At 41.0% G+C, this 23284-nt stretch overlaps 2 protein-coding genes across 9 annotated transcripts in view; one reads left to right on the top strand and one right to left on the bottom strand.

Moving 5' to 3' along the window:
• The window catches only part of UBP1 (upstream binding protein 1), a 62282-nt gene extending 42350 nt beyond the window's left edge, over positions 1-19932 (bottom strand). For 2 of the 7 annotated variants that reach the window (XR_005291392.2, XM_043508836.1), the window contains exons 1-2: positions 19256-19932; positions 7361-7512 (exon numbers count right to left, since the gene is read on the bottom strand). Coding sequence is in view for 6 of the 7 variants with exons in the window: in XM_043508836.1 (XP_043364771.1) it covers positions 7361-7512; positions 19256-19368 (265 nt within the window). In the remaining variant the exon portion in view is untranslated. The remainder of the gene's footprint in view (positions 1-7360; positions 7513-19255) is intronic. The other 5 variants (XM_038392194.2, XM_043508839.1, XM_043508837.1 and 2 more) reach the window with 4 other exon arrangements.
• The window catches only part of FBXL2 (F-box and leucine rich repeat protein 2), a 463505-nt gene that overhangs the window by 169583 nt on the left and 270638 nt on the right, over positions 1-23284 (top strand). The window contains exon 17 of one of the 2 annotated variants that reach the window (XR_006279233.1): positions 4370-4695. The exons of the other annotated variant lie outside the window; for it this stretch is intronic. The gene's annotated coding sequence lies outside the window, so the exon portion shown is untranslated. Of the gene's footprint in view, positions 1-4369; positions 4696-23284 lie in introns of those variants that run through there. 2 annotated transcript variants of the gene reach the window in all.

Here is a 23284-nt window from a genome sequence, read left to right as displayed (position 1 = left end):
CTCATCCCACACTCATGCCGTTGCTCCGTAACTTTTAGGAAGAAATTACTCCCGACTATGCGCTTCCAGTTAAAAAAGAATGACACTTAGTGTACACCAGAACCCTGTATTATTTTTTTATTATCTATATCTATATCATATAAAATACAAACACAAAAAAAATCAAGCCCATAAATCTGGTGGCCTTTCACATTGTAAGCACTTTATGATGTTATGTGTACCAGAGAAGGAAAATGGAAAGCAGATCAAGCATTTGTTACAGTAAATCTAGTAGTTTAAAATGTTACAGTATTCAGTAAATTGGAAAACGAATCCCCAATTCCTAAAAACAGTTCCCTTTCTTTCTTAAATACCCTTTGCTACCTCTCCTTTCAATCACACCTAGTAGTCTATTTTTTGTTGAAATTGAAATCAAATGCATCTTTTTATTTGTTCTAAGAACATTTAAGGCCAGGTCTACACAGAGTACTGCAATGGTGCAGCTGTACCAATACTGCGGGAATTTTATGTGGAATGTTTTGAGCACACATCCACTCCTATAGTTAGAACGGCATTAGGAGGAGCACTTGTCTTACTGGCTGCCTCTCCCTGTACCCCTATTTCCACTCTTCATACCACCAGAGTAAAGGCAACAGAACAAGAGGTCCCTGGGTCTATCAAACACACAAAAATCAAACCTTCTTTTGCCTTCACAAAAGCTATTAGGCAAGCAGTGTTAAGGAAGCCAAAGAACTTTGTTTTCATGCGGTATGCTTACCGTTCATAGTATTCTCATGAAATCTGTGGATCAAACAACATTCTGGAGTCTACCCATCCAACCCACATCCTATTGCAAAGCACACAACTCGGAAAATTCCCACCTACAGCTCCAAGCCACTACCCTAACAGATTTACTCAGTAGATCTTAATTTTACCTCTTTCATCTAAGCCTTTCAAAATCCCAGGAGGCAATAACCAGGACTCTTTCAATATCTGAGGTTATGTCTACACTAAAAAGTTAAGGTGACCTTAGTTATGTCGACGTACAGCCATCGCTGTAATTAAAATGCTGTAGCATATCCTATGCTCCTTATGTCGGTGGAACGCATCCACAGTAGCAGCTCTTGCATTGACACAGAGCAGTGCACTGTGGGTAGCTATCCCACCGTGCAACTGGCCGCAGGTTGTTTTTGGAAGGGTTTGCAATGCCTCATGGGGACAGGTTCAGTGTCACATGACGCAGGTTTCTCAATCCCATCATTCCATTGGCATCCTACTAAGTTTCTAGCTGATTTTCAGCTGCTCTGGTAACCTGCGCGCCAGCCATCTCTGCCAGAAAGCATGGATCCTGCACTGTCCTTAAGCATTTTGCTGTGTGTTATGAACACCAGGCTATAAAAGAGGAGCTCAACAGGGAGCTATTTGGTTGAGGGAGGCTTCGAAGGAGCATTTTAACAATGAACCACAGTAGTGTGTGTTGCTGTAGGGTGCTGAGCCTGGTATCGTTTGTGTGCATTGTGCTACCTCCTCCATTCATCAGAAAGTTAGCCCTATGCAATTGACATCTGTTTGAAAATGTGAATGCCAGTAATGTCTGTTTTTACTTGTCCAGGGAATGTTAATTCTGTTTCTTTTCATTCTTCCTTAAAACCAGGCCTCTTTTCCCAGAGGCAGAGGTTAAGCACCCTGACTGCTCTTCCCATCAACTCCACAACCCTGATCCCAGACCCCTCCTTGTAGAAGCAGCACATCTGCAGCTCTGCACCACATTGACTATTTGCCTTCTGCTATGCCTGCCGCAGCTCTGACTTTTTACACAGCACTGCTGCATGTCCCTATTATAGGGCCTTTCCTCCAGTCCCCGAACAAGTTCCTGCAGCTGGAGTGGAGCTCTGCCTGCAGAGCCTTCTCTGCGCACAGACCCCGGGGATCCAGCACCTTTACATACTCCTGGGAGGAGCATGTTTGCTGCGCGGAGCTGGCATGCTCAGCTGGGCAGTAGTTATATGAGCTCTCCACACTGAGCAAAGAGAGCAATTTCAAATCTTCCTGTGGCTTTAAAAGGATAGGGGTGCATGCCTGTATACTGGCTGCAGGGCAGCGGAGTTTAAAACGGTGACCAGAACGGTCACAATGAGCATTGTGGGACACCTCCTGGAGACCACATAGGGTGACATAAGCAACGCATAGTCTACACTGACACTATGTCATCCTCTTGTCAAGGTGGTTTTATTATGTCGGCACAGTAGAAGAGTAAAACTAGCGGGAGGAACATTGCAGTGTGTACACCTCTACAGTTATGTCGACTAGGCTGCCTTAAGTTGCCTTAAATTTGTAGTGTAGACAAGCCCGGAGATGTTTCAGTCAGCACCAACTGAGAATCAGACTTGCCTATATCACCTTGTCAGCTGGTCATGTTGGATGAAGCATTATGTAATTAAGAGTAAAGACTGTGTTTATCTAAGGATTATGTTAGCAGATGACATATCTCTAGCAGATTCAGGGCAACACTTGCCATACTTTGGCATTCCCTAACCACATATTCAAGACAACCAACGACGTATGAAACTAAGACATAACTGACAATCAGCTAAATTCATAGCTCAATTCCTTTGCTTAGATACTACAGTGACTGGTACCATATTAACACCCAAGATGCACAGAATTCACTTAGTTTTAATGTATACTCACATCCAGTAACCTAATCAAACATTAAACGTTACTACATTTACTCCAAAGAAGTCCAAGAGCGAAGCTTTTGGCGCTTGAATGTTGTTACACAGAAAATCAGGCCATATAGTTAAATACTGAGACACTGACTGTGGCCAGTACTAGACACTTCAAAGGAATATTAAGAACATTGAACTGGACAATTATGGAATAATTTTTCCATAAGAGGAAGTTTTGACTGAACCCTTTCAATTAGTGGTTGGTCTATCCCAGAAACTTTAATCAAGTATTTATAAAGACAAATAACTTTAAACATTTGGATTCCAAAACACTAGCCTAGAGGATCAAAAGAAATGTATGACTAGCCAACAAAGCTATTTACAAAACTACACAAAGCAGTAACAATTTATATTTCTTTTAGACTAAGCTCTTTAGGGCAAGAACCTCATATCTACTAACCTTGTGCAACACCTAGCACAACACAGCCCCTTCATAATATTGCCCATTGCTATTATAATAAAATTAGGTATTTTCCTGAACTATTCATAAAAAATTACATATATTCTTCACAGAGATACCAGTGATGGAAATGCAATCTGAAAGACCCAGACAGAACAGTCCCACACAAATTCCCTTTCACATTCCGTACTTAGAGCTCAAACAATGTACTTACATGTAAAATATTTTCTTAGAAGCATTTATTTTAGTTAAATCCTTCTTGATTATAAGTGATCCCTTCCATCTTGGAAGATCCAAAACAAATACTTGCAGTACACATACCCCCCCATTCCAAATATTTTAAAGGTCAGAAGGGAGCATTATGATCTAGTCAGACCTCTTACATAACACAGAGAATATATTATGGTCTTTTATTCAAATCACATAAAAACTGCTATTAATCTCAAGGTGCTTAAAACAAACACAGAGAGACTAGGTTATAAATATAAATGCCACAAGATGAGATCCATAGTGACCTTATTGATGTGGAAATTTGAAGATATCAGTCATCATGCCAGTATTAAATTTAGATACAGTCTGCATACATAGATTCTGGGCCTCAGACAGTTAAAAACATTTCCATCCACTAACTTGAATTTCAACAGCACAATCTCATGCTACTTAAACATGTCCTAACACAAGCATTAAGATCAACTAACAGACATAGCAGGAACAAGAAGAACTGGAGCAGGGGATGAAGGCAAATATCAAAAAAAGGAGAACAAGCAGGAGCACAGTGGTGGTTGTATCAGACACTCACTTCAAATAAGGTTTCAAAATAAGTTTACTGCATTTATCAAGGTCTTTTAATAGCCTACTAGAAAGGTCATGAAAGGATAACTTTAGGTACACTAAAAAAGGTTCCTGAAGGGACAAACTTGAGGGGAGGAGAGGGAATAACCTTGGAACTTACAAGATATTGTGAATGTGAATCACCACTCAGAACAATTTACCTTCACCCTTTCCTAAAACTGTACGAGTAAAATGAAAAGTTTACTTAGACCTCACACCAAAGGAAACTTCCTAACCCTGCTTGGTTGTTCTGTTACCCTTCTTAAATTTTAATAAATGGCATACAAAGATAAACCTACTACACGGAAGAATTTAGTAACAGTAAAACTGTCTCACGTACAAACACAGAAGGCTGGTATCAGTGAATGGCAAAAAAAAGTCAGACATTTTATTTATATAGAAATGCTGAACTCTGACAATTTGTTCACAGATTTAAAGCCTGTACCAGTTCATGCAGAATATTGGACCAAAACTGCAAAACCAACAAACAGCAAACAAATGGGAGTATCACTGGAAAAATCAAATTCTCCTTGCCTTTTCCTATAATGAAAACAATTAGCACCAAACCATCATATGATGTGGAAATAATAAAATGCAAAAGGCTACCTTCTTGTAGCAAAAAGCATAAGGTATTAGTAGACTGCTAATGGCTTATATCAGTGGTTCTCAAACATTTTTTTTCCACGGACCACTCGAAAATTGCTGAGGGTCTCAGCGGACCACCTAATGATCTTTCCAAATGCTGTTTGTACTGTTGGCTAACTATTGTAAAGCACTTTGGATAAAAGCGCTAAATAAAATAAAACAACTTTATAATAAACTTTTTTTTTCTACAAATAAAAGCACACAACTCGTATTTTATTATCAGTAGTCTTACCTTTCTAATGCAACAGATGTGCCCTCTCTTCCCCGCTGGGGCTGGGAAGGAGGCCATCTCTTCCCAGCACCACAGCCCTGGAGCTGGGAAAAGTTGCCTCTTTCTCTTGCCGCCGCAGCCCTGCATGTCCTAGATTTCCCCCATTCTGTCTTCTCACCCCACTGCCCCCTCCCACCTACCCTTTATTGCCCTCCAAGGCCTCCACCTCACCTTACATGTGTCTCTTCTCCAGGGTCCAGGCACCTGATTAGTGGAGCCATGCCTGTGCGGCTCCACTAATTAAGTGGGTGGCACTTCATTTTCTCATGTGCGACTGCCCAGACACGCACCTTAGAGGGAACTATCCGTGGACCACCTGAATGGAGCTCACGGACCACAGTTTGAGAACCTCTGGCTTATAAGTTTTATTTTTAACTTACCCACTATGGTAGCATTTCTTCCCTTAAGCTCAGCAAGAGAAAACCTTCCCAAGTTTGTCTACTGACTGGTGAAGTTTAGTGGAAAGGACTTCCCTAGATCTTTCTATCATAGGCTACTAGATAAAATGTCAAGACTCGCATGACAAATAATCTAACTGGCTTCCTATAAGTGAGAGAGACAGTAAAGTACTTTATTTTGGTGTTATCGTGTAAACGTTTGCCCAGATAGAACATTCTGCATTTACCTTTCAAATATACGTCAGTCATAAATAGCTTTCCAAGACTTGACAGTAACCTACATTGTTACACAGATGTTTGAGCCCTGGCTAACAGCCATTTAAGATCACAATGATTTTCACTTTTGAAGGATCTCAAAAAACAAACACTCAATGAAAACATCAGCCAAATAACTAACCTAACCAATCATTTAAAAAAAAGAAGACACCACCTTAAAGTCTAGTGAATTTTTTCAATTTTAATTAAAATTAGTTTCAGATAGTAACATCTGTCCCTGCGTCTCCTTCCCCATTTGGGGGCATTTACAAATCACATTTTCATACTCTTAAAAATGATGTCTCTTTCCTTTATTGTTGGGTGAAAAACCACACAAAGAGAAACTGATCAGCTATAAAGGGGAGACAATTAAACCTATTATATATAAAATGTCAAACGCATGAAGTTAAAAAAATTGTGAAGTATCCCATCTATACCAAATCTTTCTATTTATATTCATTTTGAGTGCTACCTGCAGGTACAAAAAATTCAGACAGTATCCTTTAAAATGTGAAACACTTCACTTTCATATTAGTATGGTAGCAGGTCTTTCAAGCTTGATTTTCTAGTTCATTACATACAAGTAAGGTTGACCTTTGTTTTCCATGAAGCAAAATAATTTCAGTATCTTTTTCCAATACTTGCAGTCTCCTCTCAGTAGTGGTATTTCTTCTATCCCTACACGTTTCCTTCACAGAAGGATTCCCTCCACCTTTAAACTTAAAATTAATATTAATTTTTTAGATTTTTCTGGCTTTAGGTACTCCTACTGCTTTGTAGCTACCAAAATACTTTTGCAGAGTAATACCTAAAAGATTTACTTACTGTTTTGGGTGCACTTTTAACCTTCTGGATGTTTAGTTACTACCCTCTGCATATATGCTGGCTTCTCTAACTCCTCTGCCCCCAACGCTGAAATTTCATGATGCATTTTGTTACCACCTCTTCTTAGCTGTTCTTAGATTGTCCCAGTGGTCTAGTGCTTGGGCTTTAAGTTTAAGGTAGAAGGAGACTTCCTAGGAAGCCAGTGGGGAACAAAACATTAAAATACTATCGGTAGTGGCCAGTCCTATCTGATCCCTATGTAGCGGTTGCTAAAGCCTTATTTTAGTAGCATCCTGTGCAGTCTTGAGAGTTACTCATCTAATGAGGATTTGTTTATGTATCCATCCACAAGCAGAAACGCAGAATGACGAATCAGATATCTGAGACATCAAGGTCAAGATTTTCATAATTAGGTGCCTGTAGTTAGATGCCTGCCTACCTACCTCATTTTCTACAGTGTGAAGCACCAAGCAGCTCCCACTGAAGTCAACTTGAACATTAGACATGCCGTTATATGCTGTAACTTTTTAGTAATGTCATTACAAAAGTGATAAAATACAGCCCCAGGCCACTTTCATCATATAACTGCAGACCAAATAAATGATCCAACTGTAAGTTTTTATTGTTGGTAAATTCAAGCAATTTGTATTAAACTATCAAGGAATATGTAGATAAAAGCAAATATGATGCAATGCACATTTATTTTTTTAATTTAAAAAATGCATATTTACATGTTGCCCTTAGACCATGGTATATTGCTGAAATGGACCTATGTCACAAGGGTTGGACATACTGGCATGCATGCTGAACAGGAAAGACATAAGAGGAATACCATAAGCACTGCTAGATGTCACTGAAATTGACAGCCAAAGCTATAAGCTGTAAGCAGAAACCTCCCCCAGCACTCTTGGTCTTTCATTTTCACATGGAAATTCTAAAGATGAAGATACAATCCCTATACTTTTCAGCATCCCAACATTCATCAAGCTACATCCACGGTAAACATATGCAGAAGACGCATACTAACCTTGGTTCAAGTAAGTAAGAGTTTCATCATGCAATTTGACTGCTGGAGATGTTGCAGCACACATAACATATTGAAACGGTGGATGTTTGGTCTCACTGTCTGATGGAAGGCTGGAATCTTCCTGCTTGAAAATTGGCAGTGCCAAAACATCACTGAAACAAAATCCCGACAATGTCAGTCTGAAAGAAGCATGCATTTATCTTACAAAACAAAGGCAAAATTAGAACCACCACCACCTTAGGAAAAATATTTTCAAAAAGCTGAGTGGATAAAAATCAATTTAAAAAATGAGAAATATATTTAAATCAGATTTTTAAAAAATTAAAGAGATTAAATTTTTAAAAGTAAATCTATTTAAATGATAATCCATGAGAAGGTCTACATTTACCATAATCTAATAATTTAAATTAAAATTAAAAAATATTAAGCAGTACATGTCTGCTGCAAAGTTTTAAAGAAAGTCAAACCACTCAACTGATTGAAGTAACTGGCCAAGCCCCGGGAACCGGAGTTTGCTGAAGTGCTAAATCAGCTTTTGATAGCAGTAGCCTGTTGTGCAGGTTCAGAGGGAATATTTTCTTCATTGCAGTTCATTTAACTAGTTCAGTTCACTGACTAGATCGGGGTGGCCAACCTGTGGCTCCAGAGCCACATGTGGGTCTTCAGAGGTTAATATACGGCTGCTTGCATAGGCGCTGACTCCGGGACGGGAGCTACAGGCGCCAACTTTCCAGTGTGCCAGGGAGTGCTCACTGTTCAACTCCCTGCCCTGCCCCCACTCCACCCCTTCCCACAACGCCCTCACTCCTTCCCCGAACATGCTGTGCTCTCCCTTGTCCCCCATCCCCCCCCCGAGCTTCCTGCACATGCAAAACAGCAGGTAGGAGGCATGGGGGGGGGAGGGGGCGGAGCTGATGTGGGGCTGCTGACATATTATTGTGGCTCTTTGGCAACGTACATTGGTAAATTCTGGCTCCTTCTCAGACTCAGGTTGGCCACCCCTGGACTAGATCATTCAAAGTTACGAAACTAAAGAGAGCTGATCCAGTGGAAAAACTTGTTTTCCCCTTCCAATGTGTGAATAAAACTGAGGTGTATAGAAGAATGAGATCTGCTAGTTTTAGACTCTGGTGGAGCTGGACAGATGGAAGCGAGACACGGGAAGTTTTCCCCAAAACTACCAATGCAGATAAGACTATGTCTAGAACTGGGGAGGGAGTCAAGAGATATGGTTTCTATTCTTTCATCTGCCACTAATATACTTTGACCTTCTGAAGTCACTGGACTCTCTGCTTCAGTTTCTCCATCTGGGAAGCAAAGTTAAGAGATATGCCTACTTGAATGGTTCTATAAGATATATTGCTTATGGGTTCACACTCCTAAATGAAAGAACTAAGCTCAAATTTCTAAGCCATTATACTTGCAGTAAGAAGAGTTTTGTCACAGTGCCTACAATGCAACTTGTTATCTCAAGCACCTAAACCAACAGTCCCTTTCCTAGTGAAATTACTGCCAAACAGACAGACACAAACACAAACTATCTACATTATAAATTGGAAACAGGCTGTAACCAAGTTCCTGGAGGTTCTATTAGAAGAACAGCATAGACAAGGTTTAAAGGACAAGTAATGAGTGAAACTTCAGCAGCCAAAGACAATAAGAAGGATTATTAGAGGAAGTTAGGGTGCCAAGCTTCAAAGTTAACATCAAGAAAGAAAGAAGTTTGTGGCCTGCTTTACTGTACGTACACTAAATTGGCAAGATGATTTACCTTGCCAGTGTGGCAATCACAGACAATATGGCTAACAATCCAACTGAAGGCTCCTGTTCTGCCCATGTTTTTGAACAAAGGTTGTTGGCAGTCACTTCGACATCTAGGTGAATCTTCCTACTCAGGCCACCTTCAATATGGATGCAGCTACCAAGCATGTACTTTCATTTAAATGTTTAGTAAATTATGCTGATTCCTGTCTAAAACAGCCAACTCTAGGTATATAAAGCCTTTCCCAGATCAAGAAAAGGAATAGAAAGTGATGAAAGAAAATACTTTAGAACCTCAGAATTACAAACACCAGAATTACAAACTGACCAGTCAACCACACACCTCATTTGTAACCAGAAGTACATAATCAAGCAGCAGGGACCAAAAAACAAAACAAAACCAAATACAGTACAGTACTGTGTTAAACGTAAACTACTAAAAAAAAGGAAAGCAGCATTTTCTTCTGCATAGTAGAGTTTCAAAGCTGTATTAAATCAATGTTCAGTTGTAAAAATTTTTGAAAGAAAAGCCATAACATTCTGTTCAGAGTTGCGAACAACCTCCATATCTGAGGTGTTCATAACTTTGAGGTTCTTCTGTAATGGAAAGTGTTTAACTCAAGATATCTTTAGACCGTTAGTTTAAAAGCTGAAGACAGATGGAGAGACACCATCTCCCCACAATCCACAAGGATATTCCATAAAGCATGCAATCCTTTTGAGGGGAAATGGAAGGCAAAAACAACAATACCCAGGTAACAGTAACCTCACACTCAGAACTGAAAAAAGTTCACATAATTTTAGAATCTAGAGGTGCCATATTAAAAAAAAAAAATTATTGTTGCAAGGTAGCAACTTGTGCCATTGTTAAAATATTGCTCACACACATGATCTACATACAGTGGAAAGCACCTTTCAGGAAAACATGTATTATTTCAAATATGTTGAATGCCAGAAGGGCCCATTTATGATAATCTAGTCTGATCTGCTGCATAACAGGTCTCAGAAATTTACTCCATAATTCTTGCAACAAAGCCATAACTTCTGATTAAGCCACTTTTGATTAAGCCATTAAGACCATTTTGTTTTAAAGACTTCAAGTGATGGAGAATCCACTACACTTTCAGTTATATGTTCCAATAGATAATTATCATCACTTAAACATGTCTTTTTTTCTATCGGCAAGAGACGGCGATTAACAATATACAACTACTGTTAGAGATCTATCAGTTAGCAACTTTTTAAAATTCATTTAATATGTACTACATTGTTTTTTGTGCTGAGGAATTTTCAGAAGCCAGAGAATCTGGCATATAGTGTTGACAACGTCAGAATCCAGAGACCAATGCTCATCAGTGGCAAAGAGCTTCTAAATAATTAAAGGTGAACTGGATAAATCCAATGAAAATTTAGTTAAGCCTAGAAAATACAAACTGAATGCCTCCAGCAGCCAGATAGTACAGATGTAGGTTAACAGCTTAGCTTTAAAATAAAACACAGAAGATACTTAGAAGGAAGTTTCTTCTCCCCCTCACCTCCACCCAAGGTAAATGAAATTAATTTCCTTGCATAAGCCTTCCATACTCTGGTTAGTGGTGGCATTCAGTATACATCCAGGCATGAATTGTTTTTGTTTTAGCTTTACAAATCGCCTTTAAGGCTAGCTGCTGTTCAAATTTTTCTCCACAATAATTGAGGAAGCCATCCTATTTACCACTCACAGTTTTTATGACTGAATATTCCCACAGGTTTTATTTAACACAGAGATGGGGTGCGAAACCATGCTCACATGGAAAGAATCCGTAACTTCATAGACCAGTAAACCTCAGTTACAACATGTAAGAGTCTGTCTAAAAAAAAAAAAAAAAAAGCTAAAGTTTTTAGGATGGACTGGTTTAAATCAAAGTGATTTAAATTGCTGATTATAATCATGATTTAAACCAGCAAGCAGAAACCTTGATATAAGCCTTCATTTTTAATCTTTTTACATTTGTACTTTTTAATTTTTCTAAAAAAAGTTCACTCTCATTTGTTAATCATTAAAACATATTGCTTTGCAATTAAAATTTAACTAACTTCACACTAAGTTTTATGCTTTTTGTTAACCAGGATACAGTGCATTTCTAAATACAATTTAGAACTTCAGTAGTAAAACATGTACTGCTTGAACATGGGTCTCTTCCACCCCTGGTATTTATTATGGATGGCAAGATTGATGGATGACTATAAGACATCCAGATCTATGACAGTATCTTCCTCTTTGGCTGTTAGGCATCTACACTGATACTTTATGTTGTGCATACTAGCAAGAAAATTAGGTGGAATAAATGCTTGCTCCATCTGCTTGCTCATTGACTGCAAAATTTAAATTTGTTGTTGGATATCCTGCAGTGTTCTTTGAAGGTCTTTCCAAATTTCAACAGCATCAGCAATAGATCAACGATCTTTCTGCAATTTGTCCAATGCTACAGAAATAGGTTTCAGTATATTTAGCATATCTTCTACATTTCTCTGCAGTCTTATGTTCAGTCTTACATTGATTACTTTTGGCTGCGATAGTTCCGTCTATTTTGCCCTGCTTTTCTTCACAAATTTTCATCTGCATAGGCAAGTTTTTAATAAACAGCTCAAAATAGTCAACCTCTGAATTCCATCTTGCGTCATGGGGCAGAATTAGTTTTGATCCTCCTCCTGTCTTCAGTGAAGCTGCAGCAAAGTGACTTGCAGAAGTATTTTACAATTTCAAAAATTTGCTTTATTCCTGGACTATGCAAGTGTTTGACAAGAAGATCCATCAAATAGACACTACACCCATCTATTAAAGGTTTCAGGTTCACTTTATTATCCTCTTCTAGATTTCTTACCTTAATTCAACATATTTTTATTTATACATTACCATAAGCTTAGCACCTAAGTCAAAATTTCAAATTTAATTTTAAACAGGCTTATTTTTTAAATAAAAATATATTTAATGTAAACAAAAAATCTGATTTCAATAAAAAGCATAGGTTTTTTTAACCACTCTGGACTCTCTACACTTTTGGCACAGGTGGCAGTCATAATCTCTACTTTTTGCCAAGAAAATTCATCTTACAGGCAACCTTAATTCTGACATCTTCTAACTTTTGAGAGCAACATTTTACCACCTTAAAAATGTGGAAGTTTTTATATATATAATACCTCTTTTTATTAATGTGCCTATTCTCCAATAGAGAAAACCAGAATGGCTGAGCTGCAAAGAGCTTAAATATTTGTTTCAAACAAACAATGCCCAACTTTATGCTTCAGACAATTTTGTCTTCACATCCTTCCCACCGTGACCTCTATCTTTTTCTATGCCAGCCCTACCCCTGGAAACATCTTCCTTGCCTGGTCCACAAGGTCACCTCCCTTTCCAAATACAAATCCCTTCTGAACTACTTCCTCTGTGAAGAAAACAACTGGCTGCCAAGGCCACAGAGCAATTGGGGAGTTGTCATATTTATATAAACAAAAAATCATTTTATCAAGAATTTTATCACCGAAAGTGACTCTTTATAGTTGACCACTCTTAATTTTGGTTTGTTTTAGATCAAACGATCTTTTCAAGCATCACTTTTTATGTAGTATGCAGTGCATTGATATCCAGCTTGTAGTCCAGAGGTCACTTGTGGCCTTTCGGGCTCTAAATTGTGACTTCGGAGGGTGAATGTATGTATTAATGAGTATTTGATAAGGTAAAACTTGTGCTCCCAAGGCAAAGCTCTGCAATGTTAAAGTAAGTGCTTGAATCAGCCACATAGCTACAAGGAGGAGGTAGAAAGCATCACACCCCCAAATCTTTTTTCCCTGCAACCCAAGTAACAGCTCTGATGAGAGTTGGGAGCACTCAGAGCAAGCAGCCCCTGGCCCTTCCCTGTAGCAGCTGCTCAGAAAGTCCCCTGCTGCATTATAGAGGAGAGAACAACAACAGTGGCTACTCCACTGCCTTCTTCCCTGACAGGCTGTGGGAGCTTCAGAGACAGCAGGATGGAAACTCAACTGGCTATGAGCCTGAGCCAAGTAGAGCACCTAGCAAAGGATGGCTCCCCTTTCTCATACAACCCACAGCAATCCAGGAAAGGAGCAAGGAGAATCTGAGAATCAGCCACCAGTTAAATCTCCCTTGTTCTCTGCCCATCTCAGCACAGGTTAGAGAAACCAGTTGGCTGCCCCAACTTGTGCCAGCTGGTTATGGTCATGGGATCAATGCCATCTGGGGATACTGAAAAGCAGTATGCAACAACCACTCTGTTCCCCACACACACCTTTCATCAGCGGTTGTAAGGAAGGAGGCATAGGAGCTAGCTAGGCAAGCTCAACAGAATCTGTCTTAAAGTACTAGCTGTGTCTCCTGGGCCTTTTAGAAATGTGTTCAGCCATCAGGCTGAAAAGGTTGGACAGCACTGATCTAGAACATTTTGTTCTGTTGTAAATTTTTAGTTATGGTAAAGACCACAAAAATGTAAATAAATTTATCTTTCTAAAAAAGGTATTTGTAATATGTAATGCATATTGTTTTATGTATGATATTTTTATACTATACATTATTAGATTGTAAGTTCTTCAGGGCATGGATTGTGTCTATGTTTTGCCAGCACTCAGTATAACGAAACTGCAATCCTAATTGGAGCAGGACTTTTTGGCTCTACCACAATAAAAATAAGATTATATTCATACAAATGTAAAGCACAATTTACATGTGGAAGAAAACAGACAAACAAAAAATAATATTTAAAGAAAAGAAGTGCAGAAGTTGTTTCTCAAACTGGGGTCCGTGGGCCCCACTGATCAACTCCACCTGCCCCGCCCTCCCTCCCTCTGTGCCTCCTGCATGCTGGGGAACAGTTGTTCAGCGGCATACAAGAGGCGCTGGGTGGGAGGTGGAGAAGCGGGGACGGGGTGCACTGGGGAGGGGGCAGAAAAAAGGGGAAGAGGAGGGCTGGGGCCTTGGGGGAAGGGGTGGAATGGGGGCAGGGCCTGGGGCTTAGCGAGGGGATTGAGGGTCCCCAAAAAATTTAAAATCAAAATGGGGATCCTCGGGTTGCTAAAGCTTGAGAATTGCTGACTTAGAAAATTTGATGTGAGTAACTATACAAGTCTGGACAAAGATTCAAGTTTGTTTAGAAAGCGACGCAATGTTACAGGAACTATATAAAACAGTAATTTGATCTGCCAAAAGTAACAGTGCCCACAAATACACAGGAGAAGTGCAGACTGAATCACTTGCCTACATTTTTTTACTTTGTTAGTGCAGAGCTTGAAAAGTTTATCAGGATCTGAAGAGCTATGAGACAATCATATCAGCCAGACACCAACATAATCGATAAGGGGAGGGTGGACCCCCAACTGTGAGATCTAAACACGCACACCCCACCCCTATTAGTGGGGAATTGGACTTGGAGTCCTAGCCAGCTAGTGTCCATGGATCTTGTTCAATTGCAGGGCCTCCGCTTAGCAAGGGAATAGATTATTTTTGAACTCCCCAGGCTGTAAGGAGCTCCCTCAGATACTGTCAGGGTGAAAGAGTGACTGTGTTAATTTAGGTTTCAGAGTAGCAGCCGTGTTAGTCTGTATTCGCAAAAAGAAAAGGAGTACTTGTGGCACCTTAGAGACTAACAAATTTATTAGAGCATAAGCTTTCGTGAAGTGAGCTGTAGCTCACGAAAGCTTATGCTCTAATAAATTTGTTAGTCTCTAAGGTGCCACAAGTACTCCTTTTCTTTGTGTGTTAATTTAAGCTCCCCAACCTCCATTCTTTGTTTTGGTTCTTACTCCCAAGAAGAGAGACTCAGTTCCAACCCCAAGGCCACTCCTAACTTTCCCAAGCTGCAGCAAAGTCAAGATGAACAGATCCTTTAAGGGACTGTCTACAATTGGAAATACACTGAAATAGCTATACCAGAATAGTATATTCTGGTGTGAAGACTCTTGTTCCAGAGTAAGAGTACTTTTTCCTGATTTAGCATAATCCACTTCTAGAATAAAGATCTGCACATGGGGTTTATACTAAAGTAACTATTTCAGAATAGCTGTTCTGCTAAATTTCCAAAGGTAGACAAAACCTTTGTGTGCAGTAGAGAAACTAAGTTTTGAATAGTAGCAATTCAACTGACAAGCATTACACTTCCCACATGAATTTCCGTGATTTTTTTTCTAGCCCACTGTTAATGGCTATAGTTGGCTCTCAGTTAAAGCATTTAAATATACAAATCCCCAAATGGTAGGCCATATTTTGGCAGGTAACTTATGAATACTGAAATCTTTATTTTTTAAAACAGAATTAGCCAGTTACGAAAAAACTAAGCATAAAACATGAAAAAAACTATATTAGTAATCTGATTTAATTTAAATGAAGGCTCAAGACTCTTATGATATGGAAAGAAAAAAATTCTCATTCCACCACAGAAACAGTGAGTAGTTTCCTAGATAAACATTTTCTCTCGACACAGCCTTCACTACCTGATGCCTTATTTAAAAAAAAAAAAAAAAAAAAAATCTAACAACAACAACAAAAAACTCATTTGCCCCAAAAGAACCAAATTTATTACATCTGGATTACGTTAACCCTCTTTCAGAGTATTCAGCATTTACAGAGGTTATGCAGTTTTCACAGGGCTGCAGAACTATACTGGTTTTGGTCATGAACTTTGACAGGACCGACTTGAAAAGCAGTTAATGTCATGTGTCTATGAGAGTGTCATACCTAGTATAGTTGCTTGTAACAAAATTACCATCACTGAAAGAATTTAGCAAAAAAGATGTATTTCCGCCCCCCCAGTTCGGGGGGGGGGGGTTGGTGTGTGTGTGTGTGTGTGTACGTACGTGTGTGTACATTTAACAGCATTAGGTACATATCAAGTGTCACTGTTTCATATGTAGAGTCAGTTTCTCTGTAGCATAAAAGATGCTTAAACAGATGATCATGCAATTAAAAAATATAGTTTAGAATTTTTTTTTTCTGATCTATTATTTAAAGAGCATCATTAAAACCTGGAAATTTTTAAAATTACTCAATTTCAGATTGACAACATCTCTTTAAAACCTACTGTCATTGATCAATAGACATCCACATTTATTATATTTGGATAAATGCTGGACTGGCTGACATCTTGTACTTATGGACATAAACTGATCATCAACTTGGGTGAGAATCCCCACATAGAAAAATAGTGTTCAGGTGACCAAATATATAATGAAGACTGGCAATGGGGCAGGAAGCACATGCTAGTCTTCCTTTAGAGAGACAGAGCATGGACATATGATCTAGAGGCTTATTTCTATATAGCAAGCCTATTTTTCAAAAGATGAATACATTCTTCTGTCACTTCCTTCCAGAGATTACAAATATTGGACTTCTCATATGAAAACAAGCACAACAGAATGAGACTCATATGGTCACATTCTTTACATTCTATCACTTGCTTTTATTTTTCCATTTATGTCACCATCATTAACCCAAATCATACCCTATGTCCTACTGCAGGTACAACACCCAAATATGCTGGGTTTTTAGGTACCAACAACAGATACGTTAGGTAACAGGTAACTGACTATGAACTTTACCCAAAGAATAAAACAATTAGATAATTCCTTTGATCATATGCTTAGGGATGAAAACTGCAAAATAACGCTAATGTTTTTGCCCATAGGTTATCCAAAAATACTTAGTTTGTCCTTTATTGTAACCCTAAAAATATATGCAATATTGACTTTAAATTTTTATACACAACTCACACATTTTTAATTTAAAAATGTTTTAAGTGCTGCTGCTATGGCTACTATTTGAGTGATAACTTCTTATGAGATCATGATTTATATCATCTATAAACAGCAAAATCTCAGGATAGGTACCCAACACAAAGGAAGATGTGGCTGGGAAAAGAGGAGCATTAGCATAGTAAGGAATGGATTCACAGGATGCAGCAGTACTGGAGCTAAGAAACAATACCATTCAATATGAAGCATTAAAATCTATAAGCATGGAAGGAGAGGCATCATAAACAAGGCTCAGATCAGAATTCCTCAGAGAGATAATATAAAGAACTAGAAGAAAACGCATTTTAACATGACTACTCAAAAGTCTGGGTTTTTTTTAAACTTATAACACACCTTTTTTTTCAAATAAAACAAAGAAAATGCACCAAAAAAATGGGCACATAAAATCAGCTGATGTTTGAGAGGAAGCATGAACAATAATCTTAAAAAATAAAGAAAAAGGAGAATGAGTCAATGCTAGCCAGACTGGTTACAGGGAATAAGAAGTGTTTAAAAACATACCTGAGAGAAGAGTTGTATTAGCAACCAAAACTACTAATAAGCTACAGGAAATAAATGATTAACAAAAATAATTTAACTAAGAAAAATAAAAAGATGGACAATAAGAAAATAGACCTCACAGAAATAATCGATTACAAAAACAGCTCAGAAAAGAGCTGCAGGCCCTACACCACTTGGCACACAACTTCATCCCCATGAAATGAAGCATCGCAGATTTTGACAGAAAGATGGGCTACCACTCAAGGAGAGTTGAGTGCATAAATACCAACAACCTCAAGTGGAAAGGAGCTACCCGTGAATTTGATGATTTAAAAAAAAAAAACAAAAAACTAATTTTTCAGATTGGCAGACCTTTAACAAAAATTGCTATTTTAAAAGTGCAGGTAAAGTGAATTAAATGAAAATCACCTTAGAAGGTATACACACTAGAATACCTGGACTTTGAAGACCACTCAGAAGCTTCAGCTAATGTTCAGTTTTGCCACATATGTCTGAGTATATAAACACCTGTGCTTTACATACTGTATTCGATACCAATTCTTTTGTGCATTAAATTCAAGGTACTTGTTACTTGACAAAATCTTAAACTGAATAAAAGCCATCACATATGCACCAGTACGTCATCTGTTTTTATCAAAATCACTTTGTCTGGTCCAAAGATGATGTGCACAGAAGGACAGCATTCTCAACAGCAGGCCCTCACCTCTGAAAGTAGGTTCTACTGGATACATATCCATGCCTGGTTGCCTTTACTGCCCAATATGAGATCTGTCTCTGACTAAGCTTTCCCAACCAAGATCTGGAACCTCTTGGCACTGAGCCTATGGCTAGGTTTTCCACTACTCCATCTTTGCCCTTCAAGGTTGGCTAGATTAGTCTTATTAGTAAAGGAGGGAAGACAGAATATAATCTATTTATTCTAAATAAACATTGAAATTTGAAGTGCATCCAGATGCCATGGTGATGGGCACCTTAAACACTTTCAGAGGAAGACAACACCTGGAAGCCCATAATGGGGAAATATACCTAATGAGAACAGACTATAAAATTGGATATGAACTGGAAAAGTGACTTGGTAAAAAAAAAAAAAAAAAAAACCGAACAAACAATAAAAGCCATCGCTATTTTAGGTTGCACAGAGACACAGTCACCATTATTAAGTAGAAGATGAGATGCCTAATAAAAGTACAACTAGATACTATGCTGAAAAGAATGCTACTACAGAGCTCGTGGAAGAGCAATAAAAGTTATTAGGGAACTGAAAAAGATAGAGAATGAAACACTAAATAAAACCAGCTTAACTGAGTAACACCTATTTTGGGAAACATGACGGACGACCACTGCGAAGGATGCAAAAAAACCAAGAAAGCTAGATTTAGGGTAGACCACAGATCTAAACCTTCACTTTGGAAAGACTTCTTAATATGGAATGTTCCCAGGTTGCAGAAGTCCCCTCCCTGGAGACGTCTGAAGCTAAGCTGCACAAGAGCAATATGCTGCACTAGTCTCTGCAAACATGGGCTACTCTAGACGGTGCCATCTGCCCGCCCGCGTCCCCACCCCGGTACACGTTACTGGGGTATGGCGGTATCGTCTCTGTTCGAAGGAGGAACGCCCAAGGCGCAGCTCTGGGCACATGCTGGAGCAGGAAGGGACTGCGATCTGCCTGCTCTCTGCCACACAGGCGCTTCCTCCCCCCTGCAGCGGGCACACACTGCCCTGGTGCCTAACATGTGGCCAGGCTCCGGGAGCGCCGCAGCTGCGGTAGGTGCAACGCAGACTGTGGAGCGGGGCTGCCTGGCCGCGACGGGCCCGGGAGCGTGGCGGGGCGGGTACCTCATGCTGTAAGCGCTGGCTCCCAGCTCCTGCCCAATGCCGGAGAGGCTGGCATCGAAGTCGTGCGCCAGCCCGGACTCGATCACTTCATCCATCTTCAGCACCCACGCCATCTTCCGCCGCTCGGCGCGGCCGGAGGGGAGGAGCAGATCCGCCGCCGCTGCTACTCCTGTGGGAGGCGGTGACGGGTAGGGCCCGGGGGAGGCGCCGAGAGCCCGGGAGAGGAAGGGGAGAGTCCGCGTTCAGCCCCGCGGGGGCCCTTTCCCCGCGGCAGCAGCACCAGGGCGCGGGGCCGCCCTCAGCATCCTGCGCTCGCCCGGCCGCCGCGTGGGGCCCGGGACCCGGCGGCCTCTGCCCGGACACAGCAAGGGGCCGCCGCCGGCCGAGCTCCGACCCAGCCCAGCGGCGGGTGCCGCATCGTTCACGGGAGAAGAGGCAGCAGCACCGTCCCCCGCCCGGGAACCCGCCGCCGGCTACAGCCCGAGCGGGGACCCGCCGCCGGCGCCGCTTCCCTCCCGGCCCCGCTGCCGCTGTCCCCGTGTCGGGCTCCGAGACGTGGCCCTGCTCCTTGTCAGGCGCTCGGGGGACTGGGCTCTCCTAGGCTCTCCGCTCCAGCGCGGCTACAGAACCTATACTAACATGGCGGTTGGCTACTTCCCCTTCCCCGTTCAGGTCCCCGGGCGGGGCTTAGCCATAGCGAGAGGGAAGATTGGCTGGAGCTTGTTGGCGGGCAGCAGGACTGTCCAATTGGGACCTCCAAGAAAGGCAAAGTAGACGGTAGCCAATCAAAAGGCAGTGCCCCACGCCTCGCGATAAGCCTTCGGTGCGTGCAGGGAACGGTTGTCCCTATGGTGACCAGTATTACAACCCGCCCTCAGTGACGACGCTGATTTGTGACGTATATGCACGGACAGCGCTTGCGTTAACCCTGCGTCGCTACTGGTTGGAGCCTAAGACTGACCGCTGCAGAAACCAATCCATGCTGGAAAAGGAAACGGGCGGCAGTAGAGCGACACGCAAAGGAAGCTCCGCAGAGCAGCTTGGGTAAGTCATTGTCGGGGGAGGGGCCTGGCTCCCAGGGCGCCTGTGGGCTACAGCAGGGGTGGGGTTAAGAGAGCGTCCACTTCAGTGCACGGGGGAGGCCGCGTGTCACCCCCCCCCCCCTCCGCCTCCAAGCAGGGAGCGCTGTGCCTTGGGTCTGGTGCAGGAGGGTGCCTCTCCCTCGTCTCCCCCAGCATGGTCAAAGGTGGAAAATGGGGTGGGGGATAGGCACCTACAAAGACTAAGCCCCAAATATCGTAACTGTCCCTGTAAAATCAGAACATCTGGGCATCTTCATCTCGTGCAATAGTCAACTAGTTACAGGCAGCTATTACCCACTCTAGAATGAAAAGTGCAAACAGTTTTGTTCACACACACGTATATATATATATATAAATAAAATAAATTAAATAAAGGAAGCAAATTAACAATAAGAAACAAATTCTTATTTAGAGCTAGGTCAGCTCACTAGGTACGGGTTTACTGAACACCCTTGACAGCCTACTGCTGAAGTTCTACTAAAATATACTGGATAAAATACGATTCAAAAATAAGAGAAAGGGTAGTTTTAAAGCCAACTAATACATAAGCTGTAAAAAGAAGCTGAACTCACAGCAAGCCTTTGGAGCACTTTGGAATATGGTGCTGGGTTTAAGGAATGACTTCTAAAAATGGTGAGGATAGAGAAATGTGGCAAAAGAGGTAGAAATGTTAAAATATCACAGTATGCTAAAGTCATGGGGCCTTACACAGATACCAGATTCAGAATCCTTGAAGAGAACAGAAAATGCAAATTTTTATCAAGGGACAGAGGTTGTGAAGCCTTGGGATACAATATTCACTTTCCAGCTAACTCTGTAAATGTAGGTTCATCAAGAAAGAAAAAAATATATACAATGGAACTTGCACACATTACTCCAAAACACAAGCCACGGCTGCTAATTCAGTTTATAGGGCCAAACATTGGGTGCATGAATATGCCTTCTCCCAAGGCTCTCCTTTTCCCTCAGGTGAAACTGCATAGATCCCAAATCCAATGTAAGGTTTCCCTTGATTGTAATAACTAGAGCCATCTACAAAGAAATGATACCTTTTGTAGGAATCTTTTTATGGAATCAATGGTAGAAAAAGCTTCCTTTTCGCCTTCCCCCTTAAACTCAATCGGTCAGTATCTGGACCCACATGGCTCCTCTTGGTGCAGTAGGTCAGTTGGTAACGGTGTTTAACAGGGAGTGTGTGATGAGTGTAATAGGATTGGGCTGAGGTTAATCAGGAAAAAAATGTATGACCCAATTAGTGGCTAGTAAGTAACTTTTCACAGTTGCCATATTAAGCTCTACTGGTGACATTAAATGTGAGGCATAGGCCACAGCTCTGATTTTCCCATGCCTCTCTTGTGAAGCCACAACTGCCAACCCATTAACATTCACCGCCACCTCCAGGTGATAAGGTGTCAGGATTTGAAGTGATCAACACTGGAGCCATGACAATGGCCTGTTTCAATGGGGACACTGCTTCCATGTATTGCTCAGTCCGTTCCTATTGAACACATTGCTGTAGCACTTGGTACAAGGTACCTAAGTGGAAGCAAAATTGGGAATGAAATCTCTGTGGTACCCAATCAAACCCAGAAAGGATGTTAAAGCCGCTGGATTCTTTGGTTGAGGCAATTTTTGGATTGAGTCCACTTTCTGTTGCACTGGGGTTCTACCCCATTTTGTCAGGGTGAGACCTAAGAAAGAGACACGAGTGGCCACTAATTGTACCTTAGCAGGATTGCACTTCAAGTCTACTTTCTTTATGATCTGCAGGAACTCCTCAAGCCTTTCCAGATGCTACTTCTTGGAATGGGTCACTAGACAAAAATCTACGTACTGAAATAGAACCATTATTGGTTTAGAAAATTGTGACAGTACCTGCCTAATTTGAGCATGAAATAACGTAAGGAAATATTTGTACCCCTGGGATAAATGGTGCCAGGAATATTGGACCTCCTGAAAACTAAACACAAACCAGTACTGGGAAATGTTGGCCAGTATAACATCCAAAAGTTATTGCTGATGTTGAGGACAGTAGACGCTGTGGCCTCTGGATCAAAGGACTTAATGAGATCTGGCAGCTTGCCTACCATAGGGGTACAAGTAGGTGACCTGATTTAGGCATCTCTAATCAATGGTTAGATGCCAGGAACCATCTGGTTTCTTAACAGGCCCAATAGGGGAATTGGCAGAGTAAGTACATCTATGTAGAACTCATTGGGTCAGAAAGGACTTAATAGTCTTGTCTATGTATCGTTTGGCTTGATCTGGATAAGGATATTGTTGTGGAGCTGGTACATTTCCTCCTTCCACAACAATGACTGTCATACATCCACAGTCAAGTTTGTGTTTGGCAAAGGCATCCGCATGCTTGAAAAGTAAAGTCTGTAACTTGGGTGGATCTACATGCTCTGCCATTATTTTGTTCAAGTTATATCTCTATGGTTCCGGTTCCTCCGCTAGAGGCATCTTGCCACATTCAGGCATGATCACCGGCGGATAATCCATTGCCAACTCTGTAGTATGACACAAGAGGAAGTTACTTACCTCATACAGTAACAATGGTTCTTCGAGATGTGTCCTCCTTAGGAAGTGCCACAGTAGATTTTAGGTAGCAGTGTCCCTTCAGCCCACTCATGTGTTCTCCTCTCTCATGATCTGCCTTGAGGCTATCTAGCAGTGCACAGGCAAACCTCCCTCAGTTCCTTCTCTACTGCAAAGCCCCTTATGGAGAACTCTGAAATAGAGGGGAGTAGGACAGGTTGTGGAGCACCCATAGGGGGGACATCTCTAAGAACCATTGTTATTGCACAAGGTGACTTCCTCTTCTTCAAGTAGCATCCCTATGGGTGCTTCACTGTAGGTGATTTCACAGCAGTATTAGCCATGGAGGGCTGGGGCTGGGCTTTGGAGTGGAGTCTGCTACTAAAGAGAGTACTAGGGAGCCAAA

This window comes from Dermochelys coriacea, chromosome 2, assembly GCF_009764565.3.
Source record: "Dermochelys coriacea isolate rDerCor1 chromosome 2, rDerCor1.pri.v4, whole genome shotgun sequence".
Lineage (NCBI taxonomy): Eukaryota > Metazoa > Chordata > Testudines > Dermochelyidae > Dermochelys > Dermochelys coriacea.
This window is presented reverse-complemented; position numbering and strand designations above follow the sequence as displayed.